Source organism: Oncorhynchus kisutch, linkage group LG13, assembly GCF_002021735.2.
Source record: "Oncorhynchus kisutch isolate 150728-3 linkage group LG13, Okis_V2, whole genome shotgun sequence".
Classification (NCBI taxonomy): Eukaryota; Metazoa; Chordata; class Actinopteri; order Salmoniformes; family Salmonidae; genus Oncorhynchus; species Oncorhynchus kisutch.
Genome location: NC_034186.2, coordinates 72,999,216 through 73,016,471, shown reverse-complemented (window position 1 = coordinate 73,016,471; position 17,256 = coordinate 72,999,216). Strand labels below are relative to the sequence as shown.

At 46.1% G+C, this 17,256-nt stretch overlaps 1 protein-coding gene across 2 annotated transcripts; it reads right to left on the bottom strand.

Moving 5' to 3' along the window:
* Positions 1-276: 276 nt before the first annotated feature.
* On the bottom strand, positions 277-14,970 carry LOC116353137 (trichohyalin). 2 transcript variants are annotated; one of them, XM_031787236.1, is made up of 15 exons: positions 14,434-14,970; positions 8,515-12,779; positions 7,036-7,078; positions 6,314-6,363; positions 4,622-5,022; positions 4,286-4,446; positions 3,990-4,142; positions 3,734-3,863; positions 3,512-3,586; positions 3,318-3,407; positions 3,029-3,171; positions 2,725-2,868; positions 2,536-2,606; positions 2,318-2,422; positions 277-2,115 (listed from the first exon to the last, which is right to left on the bottom strand). In XM_031787236.1, the coding sequence occupies exons 2-15, from the start codon at positions 12,755-12,757 to the stop codon at positions 1,973-1,975; spliced, it is 5,952 nt and encodes a 1,983-aa protein (XP_031643096.1). In that variant the 5' UTR covers positions 12,758-12,779; positions 14,434-14,970; the 3' UTR covers positions 277-1,972. The 2 variants fall into 2 exon arrangements, with proteins under 2 accessions (XP_031643096.1, XP_031643097.1); XM_031787237.1 differs by having other exon boundaries at positions 282-2,115; positions 9,301-12,779; positions 14,434-14,969.
* Positions 14,971-17,256: the final 2,286 nt, after the last annotated feature.

Genomic DNA, 17,256 nt, shown 5'->3' with positions numbered 1-17,256 from the left:
GTTTTTGCTTGAATTACGTTTTAGTCAACCAATTAAATTGTTGGAAAACTGGGCCAGGAGCTGTTTCCTCTACGTGCCAGACGTTGCATACGTGCCAGACGTTACATACCATTTGTCCTGTAAAAAGTACGCTTTAAGTCAGGGCTGTAAACATAGTTGTGTTCAGTCTAAGTCCTTTGACCAGGGTCTGCTATTGATTTTAGGCCTAGTCTATGGCGTAGCCAAGTTCTCCTGCTGTTCACTATTTGCAATCAAAAGAAAAGTCAGAAAATGAAAAAGTATTTCACATAGGCCATTTATTTCCAAAGCATACTTCTCAGTCTCTTCGACACAGACAGAACAGCTTATTTTGATAATTGCACCTATTTTGCCATAAAATGATATTGTGTAGGCTACATGCACAGTTCTGGAAATGTATTGCACTTACAGCCCTTTCAACATTCTTAACAATGTGCAAACTCTCTCTTTATCTCAGTCTTCTGTATCTCAAAAGGGGATTAAGTATCCTCGCCTAACTCCTTGTTCCAGTCAAACGCTACGCCATGCCCACAGACATTAGTTTCTTCTACGTTCTGAATACCTCCCTGATGATTTCTAGAAAGCAAACACATTCTAACCGTTCTGATTGGTCCAGAAACCGATGGGTTGGGCCAGATCAGGCGCACACATCGGTAAAGGGGCATTTAAAACATTTGTCTAACCGTTCTGATTGGTCCCAGAAACCGATGGGTTGGGCCAGATCAGGAGCACACATCGGTGAAGGGGCATTTAAAACATTTGTCTAACCGTTCTGATTGGTCCCAGAAACCGATGGGTTGGGCCAGATCAGGAGCACACATCGGTAAAGGGGCATTTAAAACATTTTTCGTTGGCTTTGATACTCTGATTGGTTAAAGATGATCAAGTCGCTGATTCATTTGTTTTGTACAACACCCCTCATTTAGACGTCACCACAAATGACTTCAACTATGGCAGTCTTATACTGAAGTATGTAGTGAATATAGAGCAGCGGAAGTATTCAATTTGAGCCGTCAACCAATAAGTACCCCCCATAAAAGTAATTTATATAATCTTTGTAATATACACAAATAATACATTGCCCTGAATATGTAGAAACATTTTGTTCAAAGACAATAACCTCTATGGCAAAACACTGCCATGGTGCATCATACCATGTCTTGTTTTTGTTGTTGTATTTTTACCCCTTTTTCATGATATCCCATTGGTAGTTACAGTCTTCTCCTATCGCTGCAACTCCTGTACGGACTCGGGAGAGGTGAAGGTCGAGAAACCCCCCGACCTGCCACAAGGAGGCACTAGAGCGCGATGGGACAAGGTCATCCCGGCCAGCCAAACCCTCCTGTAACCCGGAGGACGCTGGGCCAATTGTGTGCCGCCTCATGGGTTTCCCGGTCGCGGCCGGCTGCAACACAGCCTGGGATCGAACCCAGGTGTATCATGAGGCCTCTAGCACTGCGATGCAGCGTCTTAGACCGCTGCGCCACCCGGGAGGCCCCATGCCATGTCTTTAAAGTCCCCAAGTAAAGCAGTTATGGAGAAACTGCTGTCCTTCTCCGGGGCCACAGGACCTCAATCCACGATGTTTTTAGATGGCTGATTTCCAATACATCCTGTAACAGTCCATCGACATTCATTGCCAGGGTTCGATTTACAAGGCTACCCTAGACACTCCCAGGCACCTCCAAAAGCCTTTCAATAATTTACGTTGACACTCCTGTAAGTGTTAAAAGGTATTCATGTCAGTCCAGTGCCTCTCTCTAAGGCACCCCCATCTAAGGCACCCCCTCTAAAGCCATTCATCCCCTTGCCATTCATCCCCAATAAGCAGGGTGAGGCCAGGAGGGACAACTCCAGTCTGAAACACTATGTTTCATCCACTGTCCAAATCCACATGTCCCCAGTAACACAGTGAGTAGGATTCCCCGAGTGCAGTCAGGCAGTGGGTGGCATGTCATACTGCAGCCGTGGCTGTGGTAATTTTTAGAGCGTCCAGCAGGTTGCGCTGTCGGACCCTGAGGCTGGTTATGGTTTCCAAGTGGGACTCAGGAGTCCATCCTCTGTGTCTGTCTGACAGCCTGGTCCCCTCCACCCAACCTGAGGAATGACAGAGAGGTAGAGGGAGAGAGCGAGAGAGGGAAACAGGGAGGGGGAGAGGAAAGGAGGGGGAGAAGGGAAAGAGTTTTAACAAAAAGCAACTAAAAAAGCAACACATTTTAAGCACTCAAAAACACTGAGGTATGGAGATGTTGTGTATTCCCACACCCAATCAGGAAGTGGGTGGTTCCGTCTTCCTTACCGTCGCTGCTCTGCTGGTGGACGAGAATGACCTCAGCCTTCTCCAGGGACAGCTCATCTGGTTGGTGGGCAACGAAGGCTCGGACGCACTGCATCTGTGTGAAGTCTGTGAATGGGAGAGCGGGTCAGAGGACAAATACAGCAGGGCCATGAGGGTCAAGATGTCCCCATTGTCTGGCCATGCTAGGCTGGATGGCAGTATAGCAATTTTCAACCCACCTTGTGCTGTAGAGTAGTCAATAACAGGATGGGGCCTGGAAACAGCTGAGATCCAACGCAGTTTATCACCCCTGAAAGATCACAAGAAAACACACTTTTTACACACAATAACACACACCTGTGGATTAAACTACTCTCATTCTTTGTAACACACACAGGCACACACTCACACAACCCTCTCTGTCTTACTGTGTGTCGGTGCTAAGTAGCAGGGCTTTCTTGTTAAGGTGGAGGCGGAAAAGGTTCTTCTCTAGAGAGTGCAGTTTGACCCGACAGTTCTCAGCTCTCAGTTCTGACACTGGAGCATGGTCTATCACCGTGAACCTGCCCCCTCTAGAGCGAGGGAGGAGAAGAGGAGAGGAGTGGAGAGTAAATAATGCCCAATGATGAGAACATTGAAAAACTTGTCAATAAAAAGTGATATCAGTCTAGATTTCCAAATGCTTGGTTTGCTTTGGTTGTTGTGTGAGTGTGTTTGTCTGAGGGGACTCACTCTTTGTGCAGCGACAGCAGCAGATAGTCATTGAAGAGGTGAAGGTAGACACTCCTCTCTGTCTCCTTCAGAGAGAAATCCATCATCTCAGTCACCGGCCCCTCTCTCACCAGCCTACGAGACTGACTGACCAGGGGGAGAGTCTACAACACACATACATAGGTTAAACTCGGTTAAAGCTTGCTGCTGTACTTGTATTGCAACTTGTTACTGTGATCAGTTCAACACAGATATGTTCAAGGGATAGCATTAAAGCAGGGGATCATGGGATATGTAGTTTATTACTCACCCTGCATTCAAAGTCCACTCTGGCACTGAGAGAGACCAGCGACTCAATGCTCTTCATCTGAGTAATACTGTCATTGCTCTCCTGGATCAACTGAAGGACAGAGGGAGACAAGAGAGATGGTTAACAGTTATCTCTTGGCTACATCATGTAACAGTGCACCACCAGAAGGAGGGGGGAGGGGGGTGTAAGTATACCCTCTCCAGTAGCTTCATAGCTTTGATGGCCTGGACCTCCTCCTCTGTGCCTTGGGCTGTTCTCTTCACAATGTTCTGAGGCAAAAATACAGAAAGAAATGGGGAGAATGAGAGAGATTGAGAAGGGGAGAGTGAGAGTGAGACCGAGTCGAAGAGAGGATTATAAAGAGTCGCATACTTCGATTGTGCACTTAAAATATACACACAGTCACACAAACACACCTGCACAAGGAGTTTGATTCGTGTGATCCTCTGGAAGGGGAGAATGAGGAAGGAGCGAAGAGGAAGACGCTGACACACTGTACTGCGTTCCAACTTCTCCACTACCCGCCTGAACCCTTGGTTCTCGTCCCTGCAAGGCAGACAGAGAGAAAGAAGGTGCTGTTTGTAAGTCAACGTAAACACATATAAATGTGCAGTAATACAAAGAGTGTCAGAAAGAGTCTGTCCAGTAAGTGAACCCTGGGGGAGGACTCACATGAGTCTCTGGTAAGTGGCATCCTGATATGATTGGTTGGTGAGGTAGGGCACGTAGACCTTCTTGAAGCGTTGACAGTGGCGAGCGATGATGTCACACACGGTGAAGTGCATCATATCAGATTCTACCCTCTCTTCCAGCTTCGACAGAAAACTACGAGAACAACAAATACAGAGAAGGACTATGTGGTAAACGTTGACAGAAACAAGATAAAGAGGTGCATAGAGAGGCCCGTGACATTCAGCCTGTGGGTTTGCTAGCTTGAGGAACAAACAAATAAGTCCCAGTCCTCTCACCTGTGGCTGATGGCTCGGACATCAGCCAGCCTGGAGAACAGCCAGCTCCTGTCCTGAGTAGTCAACAGCTCCCCGAGCTGCTTAGACTTGACAAAGTGATCCACCACAATATCCAGACTACGACAGTACGACGCTTCTGAAGTTACAACCTCAAACTGCACCTGACAGGAAGAAGAAAGAAAGGGGAGAGGGGGGGATTACAGGCACTGTTCCAAATACCCAGAGGACCCATAGATCCAGGCTCAAAAAAAAAAAATCAACATTAGCTACTAGGCCCCTGGCAAATGTCATCATCGACATCGCTGGTTGAAGGGTCAACTGTTTGTTTTTGTTTACCTCCTGCAGGCGTCTTTGGTCGTTAGTCAGCTCCCCAAACTCAGCACTGTTCCTGACCTCAGGGATCTCCTGCCACAGGCTGGGGGACTGGGTGAGGGAGATGGAGAGGCGGGGAGAGGAAGGCCTGGCCGAGGGGGCCTGGGGCAGCTGTGGGATGGGTAGGAACTTGGCACTGGTGCCACTGGAGGTAGATCCAGAGTGGGACAGAGAGTGGGGGTGGATGACTGGGGGGAGACAGGGTAAGGGCCTGCGTGCCGGAGGGAGCGAGGGGGCCAGAGAGGAGGGTACGGGGGACAGGGGGACAGGGAGCTCCTCGTAGATGGAGAGGGCGTCAGAGCAAGACTGACTGAGGATCTCCCTGTTCTGAGCTGTCTCACTGTACTGCTGGTAGAGCTGGGAATCTGAGAGAGGACGAAGGGAGGAAAGGAGGGAGAGGGAAGAGAGAGAAAGGAGTAGAGGTGGAGGGGAGGCAAATAGAGGTGACGAGAGAGATGAGTAGAGTAAGAGGGAGAGAAGTTAGACAGGGACAGAATGGGTATAGATGAAAAGGTAGAGGTATAGAGAGACAGAGAAGTGGGTTAGCCAGAGTGTATGGTTTGCATTTTACACTTCTTGGAATGCTATGCTGTAGCAGCAACAGTTGGTTTTAATTGGCGTTAAGACATATGAATACCTGCACAAACCTGCCTGTGGCCCTGGAGCGCACGCACACACACACACACACCTGCCCCATTTCATACAATTTCACCATGACTCATAGACCTGCAAACCTGCTGCCATGTTGGTATGTTTAAACGATTGGGTCAGAAAGTAGAACTGAAAATGTAATCCTACAGTTTATAGGTTCCGTGGAAGAAACCTACAACATGTTTGAGCTGGAAAACAATCTGGGAAAATACAGAAAGGGATCAAGCACACGCTGTATACATGATTAAGCCATTCACAGGAAGAAGTCGGTCTTGGGACTCACAGTACACTGCTATACAGTCATATCTAGTCTCAGATTCAATCTGTCTATGGACATGTTTGTTTAACAGTACCAGTACCAGTATCTTGTTTGATTTTACTGACTTTTTCATTTCAAATTACAAGGAGCGTAGTCAACCTAGAAACACATGTGCCTTCACAGATTCCATACCTACATAGCCATAAACACAAGACTAGCTCTCTCTGCTCATTGTAGCATAAAAGGTGCTATTGAACTAACATTACTATCATATTATTACATAGAAAATACATTTCAGAGAAGTGGATGTGAGTGCCTCAGGGATGAAGGAGAGAAAAGAGAGGCAGAGCAGTAGAGGTAGAGCAGTAGAGGTAGAGCAGTAGAGGTAGAGCAGTAGAGGTAGAGCAGTAGAGGTAGAGCAGTAGAGGCAGAGCAGTAGAGGTAGAACAGTAGAGGCAGAGGTAGAGCAGTAGAGGTAGAGCAATAGAGGTAGAGCAGTAGAGGTAGAGCAGTAGAGGTAGAGCAATAGAGGTAGAGCAGTAGAGGCAGAGCAATAGACGTAGCGCAGTAGAGGTAGAGCAGTAGACGTAGCGCAGTAGACGTAGCGCAGTAGAGGTAGAGCAGTAGAGGTAGAGCAGTAGAGGTAGCGCAGTAGACGTAGCGCAGTAGAGGTAGAGCAGTAGAGGTAGCGCAGTAGAGGTAGAGCAGTAGAGGTAGAGCAGTTGAGGTAGAGCAGAGATACTCACTGTAGAATTTGGAGTTCCTCCTATCCATTCTGATGGTATCCGTGACATTCCTGGACAGAGGGAGAGACAGAAGTCAGGACAGGGAACCGTCCACACTTCATCTACAGAAGTAGTGTGGTGTATTTTGTGACGACCCTCCCACTCTGTCTGCCGTATTCTTTCTCTTTGCTCTTGGTTTCCTTGTTTTCGGCGAACGGAGCTGAGCGGGTCGTCAGCGACATGGGACACACCTGGGCCCGGGTGTGTCCCGGGATAAATAAACCTCTTCCCCATTCATTGAGAAAACTCTCTCCATGCAGACACACGGTTAGATTTTGGTAGTAGCATTTTTTGTGGTTGTTTTTTTCGTTTGCTTTGGCCCCTTTCAACTCCCCTCATTATCACATTTATGCACGCAACCACTCACTTACACTACTGATTACACACACCATTGTTAATTGTATTTACGTTACCGCAGTTAATACATTTATTTTTGTTATCCCTAATCTCCACGTTGTCTCCCTTTTTGTTACAGACTTTGAGCCGGTTCGTGAACATTTTAACTCAGGCACTAACTAACAGAGCCTAATGTTAGGGTTAAATAGCAGGCAACAACTGTACTTATTGCATGCATGACATAAAAAGACTGACTCTATACATAAAATAAAATATGAGCATGTAATAAAACAGTCACTGTGGTAGCCCAGTGCACTAACATAACATGTGCCCCCTCTTCTACTCACCTCAGGTCCACGTCTCCCCAGTTGACGCTCACCTCCTCCTCATCTGGAAGCAGAACATATTGGTTCCAGTGTAGTCCAGAGAGGTAGAGCAACATAACCCAATAATGTAATATACTGTGGCTGAGAACAGCTCAGCCAAATATGGCCTACAGAACAGGCAGAGCTGTTTTGGGTTGGGTTGTTTGCAAAACTCCCCTGGCTGTGCTCCACTCTAGGTGGTGTGCTCTAAACAGAACTGAACTGAAAACAGAGCTGGGATAGAATGGATAGAAGAGTCAATAAGGAATAATGAGTTCCTTTTCCAGACAGTCTAACCCTGCCTATTTATTGCGAGATTCTGGGATTGCCACACTGTCTCCACCTACACTGTCCTCCTCCCTTTCCCCCGCCCCCTTCCCCCATTTCAGTGACTCAGCTGATGGCAGTTTCTTGTAAGTCTCTGCAATAAATTAACTTGAACTGATGAACTGATGATGAAATTCACACCAAGATTATAAGGAAATTTAAACAGGAGAACAGAAGTCCACAGTTGTGGTAAGGTTGGGTTAGTTAGCATCAGAGGTTGGATCTCATTAAGATTTTTGTGAGATCCCACATGAAAAAATACTAGTTTACTATAGAATATTACAATACTTACTATAGAATGTTGTAGTATACTGTAGAATACTATGGTAAATACTACAGTAATGTCCACAAAAACACTCGTCAGCAAAAACACTCCAGTAAATACTACAGCATATTACAATTCTCAAAAACACTACATTAATTACTTTTGTATATACTACAGTTATTTTACTACAGTATTTATACTATAGTTAACTGTAAATACTACAGTATACTACAGTAAATATTCCAGTATTCTGCAAAAACATTACAGCAAATACAACAGTAAAGTCCGCAAAAACCCTACAGTGAATAATTAAGCAAAAAGGCGAGATGGGGTGTGGTATACGGCCAATTCACCATGGCTAAGGGCTGTTCTTATGCAGGACGCAACGCAGAGTGCCTGGATACAGCCCTTAGCTGTGGTATATTGGCCATATACCACAAACCCCTGAGGTGCCTTATTTCTATTATAAACTGGTTACCAATGTAATTAGAACAGTAAAAAGTACTTTTTTGTCATTCCCGTGGTATACGGTCTGATATACCACGTCTTTCAGACAATCAGCGTTCAGGGCTCGAAACACCTGGTTTATATTATAGTATTTATACCATAGTATACTATAGTATTTCTTCATGTGAGTATCAATAACTAAGAATGAACATTTGTATAACTGTCTTCAACTGAAAAAGTTTGAACTCTTCTGTCTGGTGTTCTAAAAGGTTTGGTTAGGTTGACAAAATGAGATGATTGAGATGATCATGAAAGGAGTTGAGCATGAAGATCATGATTAGGATGTTCTAATGTTAATCTGTGTGAGGTGTTGAGCTGCTTTTCTCTTGATTTATTCCTCCTCCTCTTTCTGTCTGTCTCACCTGACACCTGGAATATTCTTGTTCTGCGATCCCTTGCATCTCCTCTTCCTTCTTCTTCCTCGTTTCTTCTTTCGGTTGTCTTGCGGAACCCCAGCCTCCTATACCGAACATCGGTGCCCAAATCTTGGAAGCTACAAGTGCTCTTCACCCCCCCTCCTCCCGTTTTTTTACTATTTTCCTTGCCCTCCCTCATCCTCTCCTCTTCCCCTCCTACCCTCTTCTCCTCCTCCCTTTCCACTTTCCTCTCCTCAGTCGCCTCTCCCACTTTCCCCCTGTCCTCTGTCCCATCCTCTATCCTCCTTTCCTGCTTCCTCTCTACCACACTATTCTCTTCCCCATCTCCCACAGTCCTCTCTTTCTCCCCTTCTTCCTCTGTCTTTTCCTCTATGGTGGTGATAGGTTGTTCTGAATCAGGGTTGTATATAAGGCTGGGGCAGCTGGTTGGTTTGTACAGGGTGTTGCTCACAGAGAGAAACAGATCTTCCTCTTTCTGGGCATTCACTTCTTTCTCTGCATCCAGTATATGAACCTCGTCCCCAACTTCGACCCCTTTCTCCATCTCACCCTCAACCTCTGTCAACATCTCTACCTGGATATGTATATGACTGTCTGTTTGTCTGTCCGCACACACATTGTTACCCTCCACCTCCTCTCCCTGTGTGTCTGTAGGTGTGTCACCATGAGTATTGTGTAGGGTCAGGGCAGCATGCATGTCTATGGGTTTGCCATCACCAAGCATAGCTGTGAAAGCCTCAGCATGCACGTCTGTTAGTTTCTCCCCTGTACCTCTCTCATCCTCCAGCTTCCCTGGCTCTGCCTCCTGTTCAGCCAGCCTCTCCTCTACCGACTTCCTCCCACGCTTCGTCCTCTTCTGAACCGTGGCGTAGACGGGTGAGGCTCCTCCCCCCTCTAGCGTCTCGTCCTTTTCTTCCTCTAGCTCCTCTTCTACCCTCTCGGTCCCTCTCGTAGTCTGGCTGACCTCTTGACCTCCCTGTGACTCTGGCTGGGGGTTGCCGAGGGCTGGTTCCTCCGAGCTGCCAAGGATCTCGCTCAATACGTTCTTGGCCCACTTCATGTGTGAGGCCTGGGAGTGGCGCTTGGCCTCCTCTTCTGTGCTCCAGGCTCCCCTTATACAGATCTGGATGGCCACAGCTTCCTCTGGGCTCATCACTACAGGGTCATTCTGGTCAGAGGTGGCTTGGTCAACTACAGGGATCCCATGGTGGTGGTACTCTCCACTGGGATGCGAAGATGGACCTATCTCTGGTTCCATCCTCCTCCTGTCTGTTGGGTCCCTCTCTCTTGTTTCTGTGTACTCTTCATGTCTTTCTCTCCACTCTTTGAGGAGTTTTTCGGTCTCAGAGTTCCTCCTTCGCTCTATCTCAGCGTATGGGTTCTCCTCCATGACCTTCAGTCTTTCTCCGCTCTCTCGTTCTAGGGTGGTGTGACTGACGTCCACTATGGAGCTCTCTTCTGTGTCTGTTCTCTCCTCCTTTGGCACATGGATCTCATCCCTCACTATTTTTCTCTCATCCTCTGCACCTTGGTCTCCATCTCTGGAAGGGTTCTCATGAGGGAGGTGTGTGATGTCACCACTGTCCCTATGACCATAACCAGGATTCTGATTGTTCCCTTCTGATTCCATGTCACCCAGGATTGCTGTCTGATTGGGTTTTGACCTGGGTAGTGTTTGTCCAATCACACAGAATACATAGGTGGGTTGCTTCTTCCCCTTTCCATCATTCATCTCTCCCTCCAATGCATCATCTTTTTGCTCTGTCCACCCTTCTGCTCTTTCTCTCTCTCTTTCATGTCTTCTCCCTCCACCTCTCTTCATCTCTCCCTCGCTCCCCTGAAAGCTAACAGGTTGCCTGGTAACATGATTAGTGAACCCAACTTCCACGAATTCCTTGCAGTCCTCAAACTCCTCTTCTCCACCACTGGACACAGTGATAAAGCCGTCCTCAGAGGAAGGGATTCTATCCCTCTCTCCTTCCCACTCTGCATATCTATCACTTCCTCCTTCTTTCTCTCTGTCACCTTCTGTGTTATCTGTCACATTCTCTCTCTCTGTCTCCCTGTCCCTCTGCCAGCGTTCCTCTCTCTCTCCATCGCTGTAAGTCTGGTGTTCCTCTCCTCTGCTATAACTCCTCCAGGCTTCTGTCTCATCGTCTTCATCTACATTTAACCCTCTCTCCAAAAACCTCTCCCTCGCTCCCTCCCTATCAGTTTCTCTCTCTTCGTCTATGGACTTTCTTTGTTCCACCGACCTATCCTCTTGTCCTTCTCCCTCTTCTGTCTTCCTCTCTTTATCTCTGCCTGTCCTTTGTTCCACGGATCTGTCCTCTTCTTCACTTCTCTGTCTCCATCTGTTAGTGTGCCTATCTCTTTCTCGCTCTATAACCTCATCCTCTAAAGAGGAGTCTTTGTTATATCTGACCTTCTGTGGTTCTAACCACATCTTCTTCTGCTCAGGGCGCTTTGGTATAGTCTCTTCCTTTCCTTCTTCTCTCCCCCTCACTCTATCTGGTCTCTCTCTTTCACTGCACTCTCTCTGCCCCCTGTCCACATCTCCCTCTGACTCCTTCTCTTCATAACTTTCTCTTCCTCTTCTCCATTTTCTTTCCCTCTCTATGTCACTGCTCCATTCTCCACTGCTCTGGACTCGTGGTGGCACCCTTGGGGCTGTCTCACTCGGCGATCGACTAGCTCCGTCTGCTCCTCCCTCCCTTTTGGGATCTGTCTCGCTCAGCGATCGACTAGCTCCGTCTGCTCCTCCCTCCCTTTTGGGATCTGTCTCTCTGTCCCTCTTCTCCCTGCACCTCCTCTCTTCATCCTCCTCCTTGGAATATCTCTCCCTCTCTCTGAATCTCTCTCCATCCATCTGCTTCCCTCTCTCTCCTGTTACATTGTGCAGTGTTTTCTCCCCATCTTTCTCCGGATCCCTCCTTTCCCTTGGTCCGTTCTCTTGCCTGCCCCCTTCTCTCACCCCATCCCTCTCTCTCTCCACTTCCCTCCTGTCCCTCTCTCTGTATCTGTCCATGTCCCTCTCTCCATCAATGTCCCTGCCCCTGCCACCGTCCCTCACTCTCTGTCTATAAGCATCTTTACTTCCATCCCTCTCTCTGTACATCTCCCCCCCTCTCCATTTCTGTCTCTCTTTCTCCCTCACTCTATCCCATGCTGCGTTCCCCTCAGTGTCCCCCTCACTTTTACTGTGCAGATGTTTCAGTTCTCTTCTGTTGTCATCTCTCACTCTCTCTTTCCTCTTCTCTCCATCACTGTCTCCCTCACTCCTGGTGTCCCTCTGTCCCTCGGTATTTCCTTCCCTCCTTCCATCCCTGCCCTCTCTATCCGAATAGTTCTGTGAATCTCCCTCTCTTCCTCGAACTTCCCTTTCTCCCTGCCAGAGTTTTGGCCTCTCTCGCTCTCCATCCATATACCGCTCTCTTTTGCTCCATAGGCCATTGCCCTTTGAGTCCCTCTCTCTTCTCCTCTCTCTGAAATCTGGCTCCGCTTCCCTCGTTCTCTCCCTCCGTTTCACTGTCTTATCCTCCATGGGCCTCCCTCCATTTTTCTCTCTGTCCTCCTGTGCCCTGATTCTCTCCCTCTCCCTCTCCCAGTGCCTTTGGAAGTCCCTCTCTGCATCTCGATACCGCTGTATCTTTGCTGCTGTCTCTCGTTCTCTCTCCCAGTCGTCCATCTCTGTTCCCTTCTGTCTCTCCAATTGTCTCATTCCTTCTTTCCCCACATCTTCCTCCACAAATGCACGTATTCTTCTGTCTCTCTCTTTGCTATGTTTTATAATTGTAGGAAACGTGTCTCCTTTCTTTCTCTCCTTTTCTCTGTCTCTGTGGTTCCTGATCTCCAGATTTGAAGTAGGTCTTCCATTGGCACGTCTCTCTCCCGCTCCCCCCCTTTCTCTCTCTCTCCATTCCCTTTCCTCCTCCCTCCCTCTGGATATGGGGGAACAGTCCTTCTCTCTGTTCCTCTCTCTTGGTCCAGGTTCCATCTCTTTTCTTCTATTTCTTGTCTTGTCCTTAAATCTCTCCATTTCTCTTTCTCTCCTCCATTCCTCCTCTCGGATCCTCTCCCTCTCTCTGTCTGTCCGGGCCACAGTTCCAGGTCTGGGACTTGTTTCACGGCAGATCTGGCTGATTGGCTGAGGGTTCAAGTAGGAAGCGCTTTGATTGGATGGATCAGATGGATCAAAGGGAGTCAGACTGGGGCGTTTGGTGCCCATGGTAACATACTTTTTTCAGAACCTGAAAGATGGTAATATTCTCTCATTAATTTATAATTCATCACAATCTGGACATTCTGCAAGGATACTGCCACAACCAATATAATCACTTGAAGTAGCAACACTTTCAATCACGAAATGGAGATAAAATAATATTGATATCAATGAAAATGGAAGGATAACAACAGCATTACATGCTGACAAGACCGGACACGTCGCGTGCGTCGCAAAATAAATTTAGAGATCCATGTTTTTCAATTATTGCACCCACACTGCTCGCGTGCGCCAATGAGCGTCTGTGTTGCCAAGGGCTAAAATAGAACTCCTTTCTATTTCTGACGCAGATCAGGCTGAAAGTCCTGCCTCTCCCATCTCATTGTTATACCCACGTGGGTGATTGAAAGACAAACTGTTTTGCCGGTTGTCGTGGTAATACTATGAAAGTGTAGATGGATCCCCATATAAATTCAAAGATGAAAAATCCTGGGAGGAGTAGAGATGACTAGAAACGATTCGGCTGGCCGTTTTATGTGTGGATTAATTGTCGGAGTAGAGGACCTTGTGCATTTCAGGTAAAATAACACCTCAATGTTTATATCCCAGGACAAATGAGCTAGCAACAGCAAGCTAGCTAAATAGGACAAATTAGCTAGCAAATGTAAACTAACTAGCTAAATTGCCATACATTTTTTATGCTTTTCGACGTGTCCCCAAATTAATGTCATTGGTTCAGAGTTTGTTTTGATATTTTAACCTGCGTGTCGTGATCGCATTTGATGTGGGGGGACAAAATAAATGTATGCATGATAGTGCACGTCGCAACCGGTTTTGGTTCCGTGTTGGGCCTATTGTGGCCTCTGAACACTGAAGCTGAATAGTGGCCTAGTGTCTTTACCAGCCCTGACCAATGCTTCACTATTCATTCATTCAAATTGGAAGTAGAAAAAAATGTAATTACAAAAAGGTGAAAATACTGTAACTATAATACAACACAAGTCCAATGTGTTATAACTGTGGGTGTTATGATGATAAGAATCACAGGCAACAATGTGTTTATGCGATCAGTTTGAAACCACAGCATCACAACCTTTAGTCAGACAACACTTAGTAGCCAACCCTGTAATTCAATACACTTTAAATCAATGGGTTCTACTGCTAACTGCTTGAGTTCATTTAAAGAGAAAATCTACTCAAAAACTATATTTTCCCATTAAGCTTGGAGCGCCAAGTATCTATACAACAACAGAGCCAACAGCAAAGTGTTGTAGATAATGACAGTTACAGCCCCGCAGAATGTGACACCTGGGAACACTGATTTACTGAACGCAGCACAGTTCACGTCTGCATAGCACAGTCCACATAACATCGCTCAGCACACGTCTGCATAGCACAGTCCACATAACATCGCTCAGCACACGTCTGCATAGCACAGTCCACATAACATCGCTCAGCACACGTCCACAGTCCACATAACATCGCTCAGCACACGTCTGCATAGCACAGTCCACATAACATCGCACAGCACACCAACTAACCCTAAAACAGGACTCTTACACACAATGAAAACACATGTAACACATAAACCCCTAGACAAATTAGCCATAAATCAATGTTAGAACTGTAGAATGACTGGTAGATCAGCAGAGAAACACAGTAAAGAGATCTAAGGGACTCACCTGAGTTTAGTACGCTAGAGATGTCCAGTCTCCCCTCTCTCTGCAGCTCTCAGTTAGTTTAGTAGTGTGAACTAACAAGGATTGCACAACACAAGCAATCCTTCCTCTCCAGATCTGCTGGGGGGGGGGGGGGGGATCTATTTCAACTTTAATCCAATCCTTACCCTCTGTCTCTCTCAGCATCTGTTTTCTCCTCAATCTGTCTGTCAACCTCTCCCTACTGCTCTTCTCTCTCTTGCTGTTTCACCCCTCCTCCTCCCTCCTTCCTTGCTCAAATTCCCAAACAAGTCTGAACAGATTGACACTTATCTTCCCCTTCTTATTGTTCTCTCTGTCTTGTCTTCACAGCCGCTGTTAATGAACAGAAGAATCTGGACAAACTAAATGAAAGCCCGCGGACTTCATCCCACAAATCAATCTGTTCTCCTTCCTCCAACACTGACGTGATCAGTTACTGTTGATCCCGAGATGAAGCTCGCTGACTCACTATCTCTCTCTCTCCTGCTCCATTCCTCTCTCACCAAATACAGGAAGTACACCTCCTGGGTGACTCTCCCTTGTCTGTGATTGGTTGATGCAGGATAGTCGGGTGTGTCTGCATAGCACACTTAAGGTAGGTAGGGGTTGTAGATTCTAGAATCAAGGAAGGGGGAGGGGAGGCTAAGAGGAGTGAGAACACACTCACACTGCGACTCAGCAAACAAACCACCAACATAGCCTACAGCAGGCTTATAAAAACTTCCCTAACATTCCCTGGAGAAGTAGTAAAGTGGGAAAGGACTCCAAGTTCCACAGAAAAGGAAAGCTAGATCTTCAAGTCACAGTAACAGGATTGGGCAATGACAGAAAAGGAAGAGGGAATTATATATATGTCAGCTATACTGTCAGTGCTGCTAGGGCCAGGAGTTTACCCAGACCACGTGACATGATTAGGAAACCTTGGGGCTCGAGTCATTACAAATACAAATGATTTAAGTATGTAAACAGTCTTTTTATTATCCATGAGAAATTACTGGAATCTATAAGTTCACTAAATCATGTAAATCCATAAGTTAACATGTCAGATAGATGTATGGTATTGCTCCTTTCCGCTGGTATTTTCTGGGCTGGGGTTTGATGAGGGTGGGGTGTCAGAGTGGAGGGAAGCTACACCCCCCCTGGATGGGAGACAGCAATCAATGGCAATTGAATGATGAAAATATTCATCAAGTCTGTTGCAAAATATTTGTGGAGAAGAAACTGTATTTTCACATCTGTCCGTTCCACCTGTAGATAATCCTATTGTACCCTCATCCCAAGATCAAACATACCTGGAGTGCATGCACTCTGTTTAAAACAATAAATGAAGTGGTGGGCTACCTCTAATCCTTTCATGTAAATGCATGAAGGAGGATGCCAATTAGGTTAGTGACAATCAGACAGAGAAAACAGGTTTGGACTATATCACCATCACCACTCCACACAGTGATCAGTGAAGAAACATTGTTGATCCTCAAACATACTTTTGTCTATTCCATTGTGAGCTTGATGTAGTTATTTCACTGTCAGCTGAGTTGAGTTTCCTCTGAAGAGTGGGAAGAATGGTCATCATGTTGAATTTAGTGACACATTCAGCCATGGTAGACATCCATGTGACTTCCCCCTACATCAAACATCTCTCCTGTTTTAAACTGTGTGTATGGTATCAGACCTCTGCTCTGCGTGATGATGCACATGACTGGTCCATTCAGGCCTTGATCATATTATTTATAAAATGCCTAATGACTTGTAAGTAAATAAAGACGGACAAAATGATTGTATTTTATATTCTATATCAACTATATCATCCTATACACCCCTACACACACACTATTTTTTAAGCTTCTGCTACTCTCTGTTTATTATCTATGCATAGTCACTGTAACACTGCCTACATGTACATATTACCTCGAATAACCGGTGTCCCCGCACATAGACTCTGTACAAATACCCCCGTATATAACCTTGCTACTGTTATTTTACTGCTGCTCTTTAATTATTTGTTACTTTAATTTTTTACTTATCAATTTTTTACTTAACAGTTATTGATCTTAAAACTGCATTGTTAAGGGCTTGTAAGTAAGTATTTGTAAGGTGTATGTTCGGCACATTTGACAAATAAAATTTGATTTGAAGCTGTGCATTGCTGAAGCCATTAATGTTGTTTCACAGATTTACACTGGCTAAAGTCATGGGAAAACACGAGAGAATGGCGAGGGTTTCAATTCAAAACATCACTTGCTGTGTGATGTTTGTTCGTTCTTGCCACCCTTACCAAGCACTTCCCAACTACAAATTCCCAAATCAGCTGACAGGGTTGTGAAGCCGTTGAAGGAGGAATATGACCACTATTGTGCTGCTTCACAGCAAGCGAAATGGAGGAATCCGGGAGAAAGAGAGCGTGTTTGTTTGAAATGGAAAAAATGTTGTGGTAGCTTTGATAAAGAAGAACATCAAGACAAAACAGCTGCTTTACAAGCGGGATGCACTGTTGAGTGCTACATCCAGAGGGGTTTGTGCTGATTGTACAGAGATTGTGACAGCCGGTAACTGATGTCTTGAGATGTTGCTTCAATATATCCACATAATTTTCCTTTCCTTTGTGAAGTGCACTAGTCCCTCCTGCAGCAAAGCACCCCCACAACATGATGCTGCCAACCCCGTGCTTCACGGTTGGGATGGTATTCTTCGGCTTGCAAACCTCCCCCTTTTTCCTCCAAACATAATGATGGTCATTATGGCCAAACAGTTATATTTTTGTTTCATCAGACCAGAGGACATTTCTCCAAAAAGTACGATCTTTGT

What these genes read in the sequence shown, in the direction of transcription:
- LOC116353137 (XM_031787236.1), bottom strand. Translation starts at nt 12,757, where the DNA reads ATGGGCACCAAACGCCCCAGTCTGACTCCCTTTGATCCATCTGATCCA. An exon ending in GAATCAAACTCCTTGTGCAG is followed by an intron (nt 3,587 to 3,733) that starts GTGTGTTTGTGT and finishes TTTTTGCCTCAG; the next exon opens with AACATTGTGAAGAGAACAGC. An exon ending in CTATGAAGCTACTGGAGAGG is followed by an intron (nt 3,408 to 3,511) that starts GTATACTTACAC and finishes TCTGTCCTTCAG; the next exon opens with TTGATCCAGGAGAGCAATGA.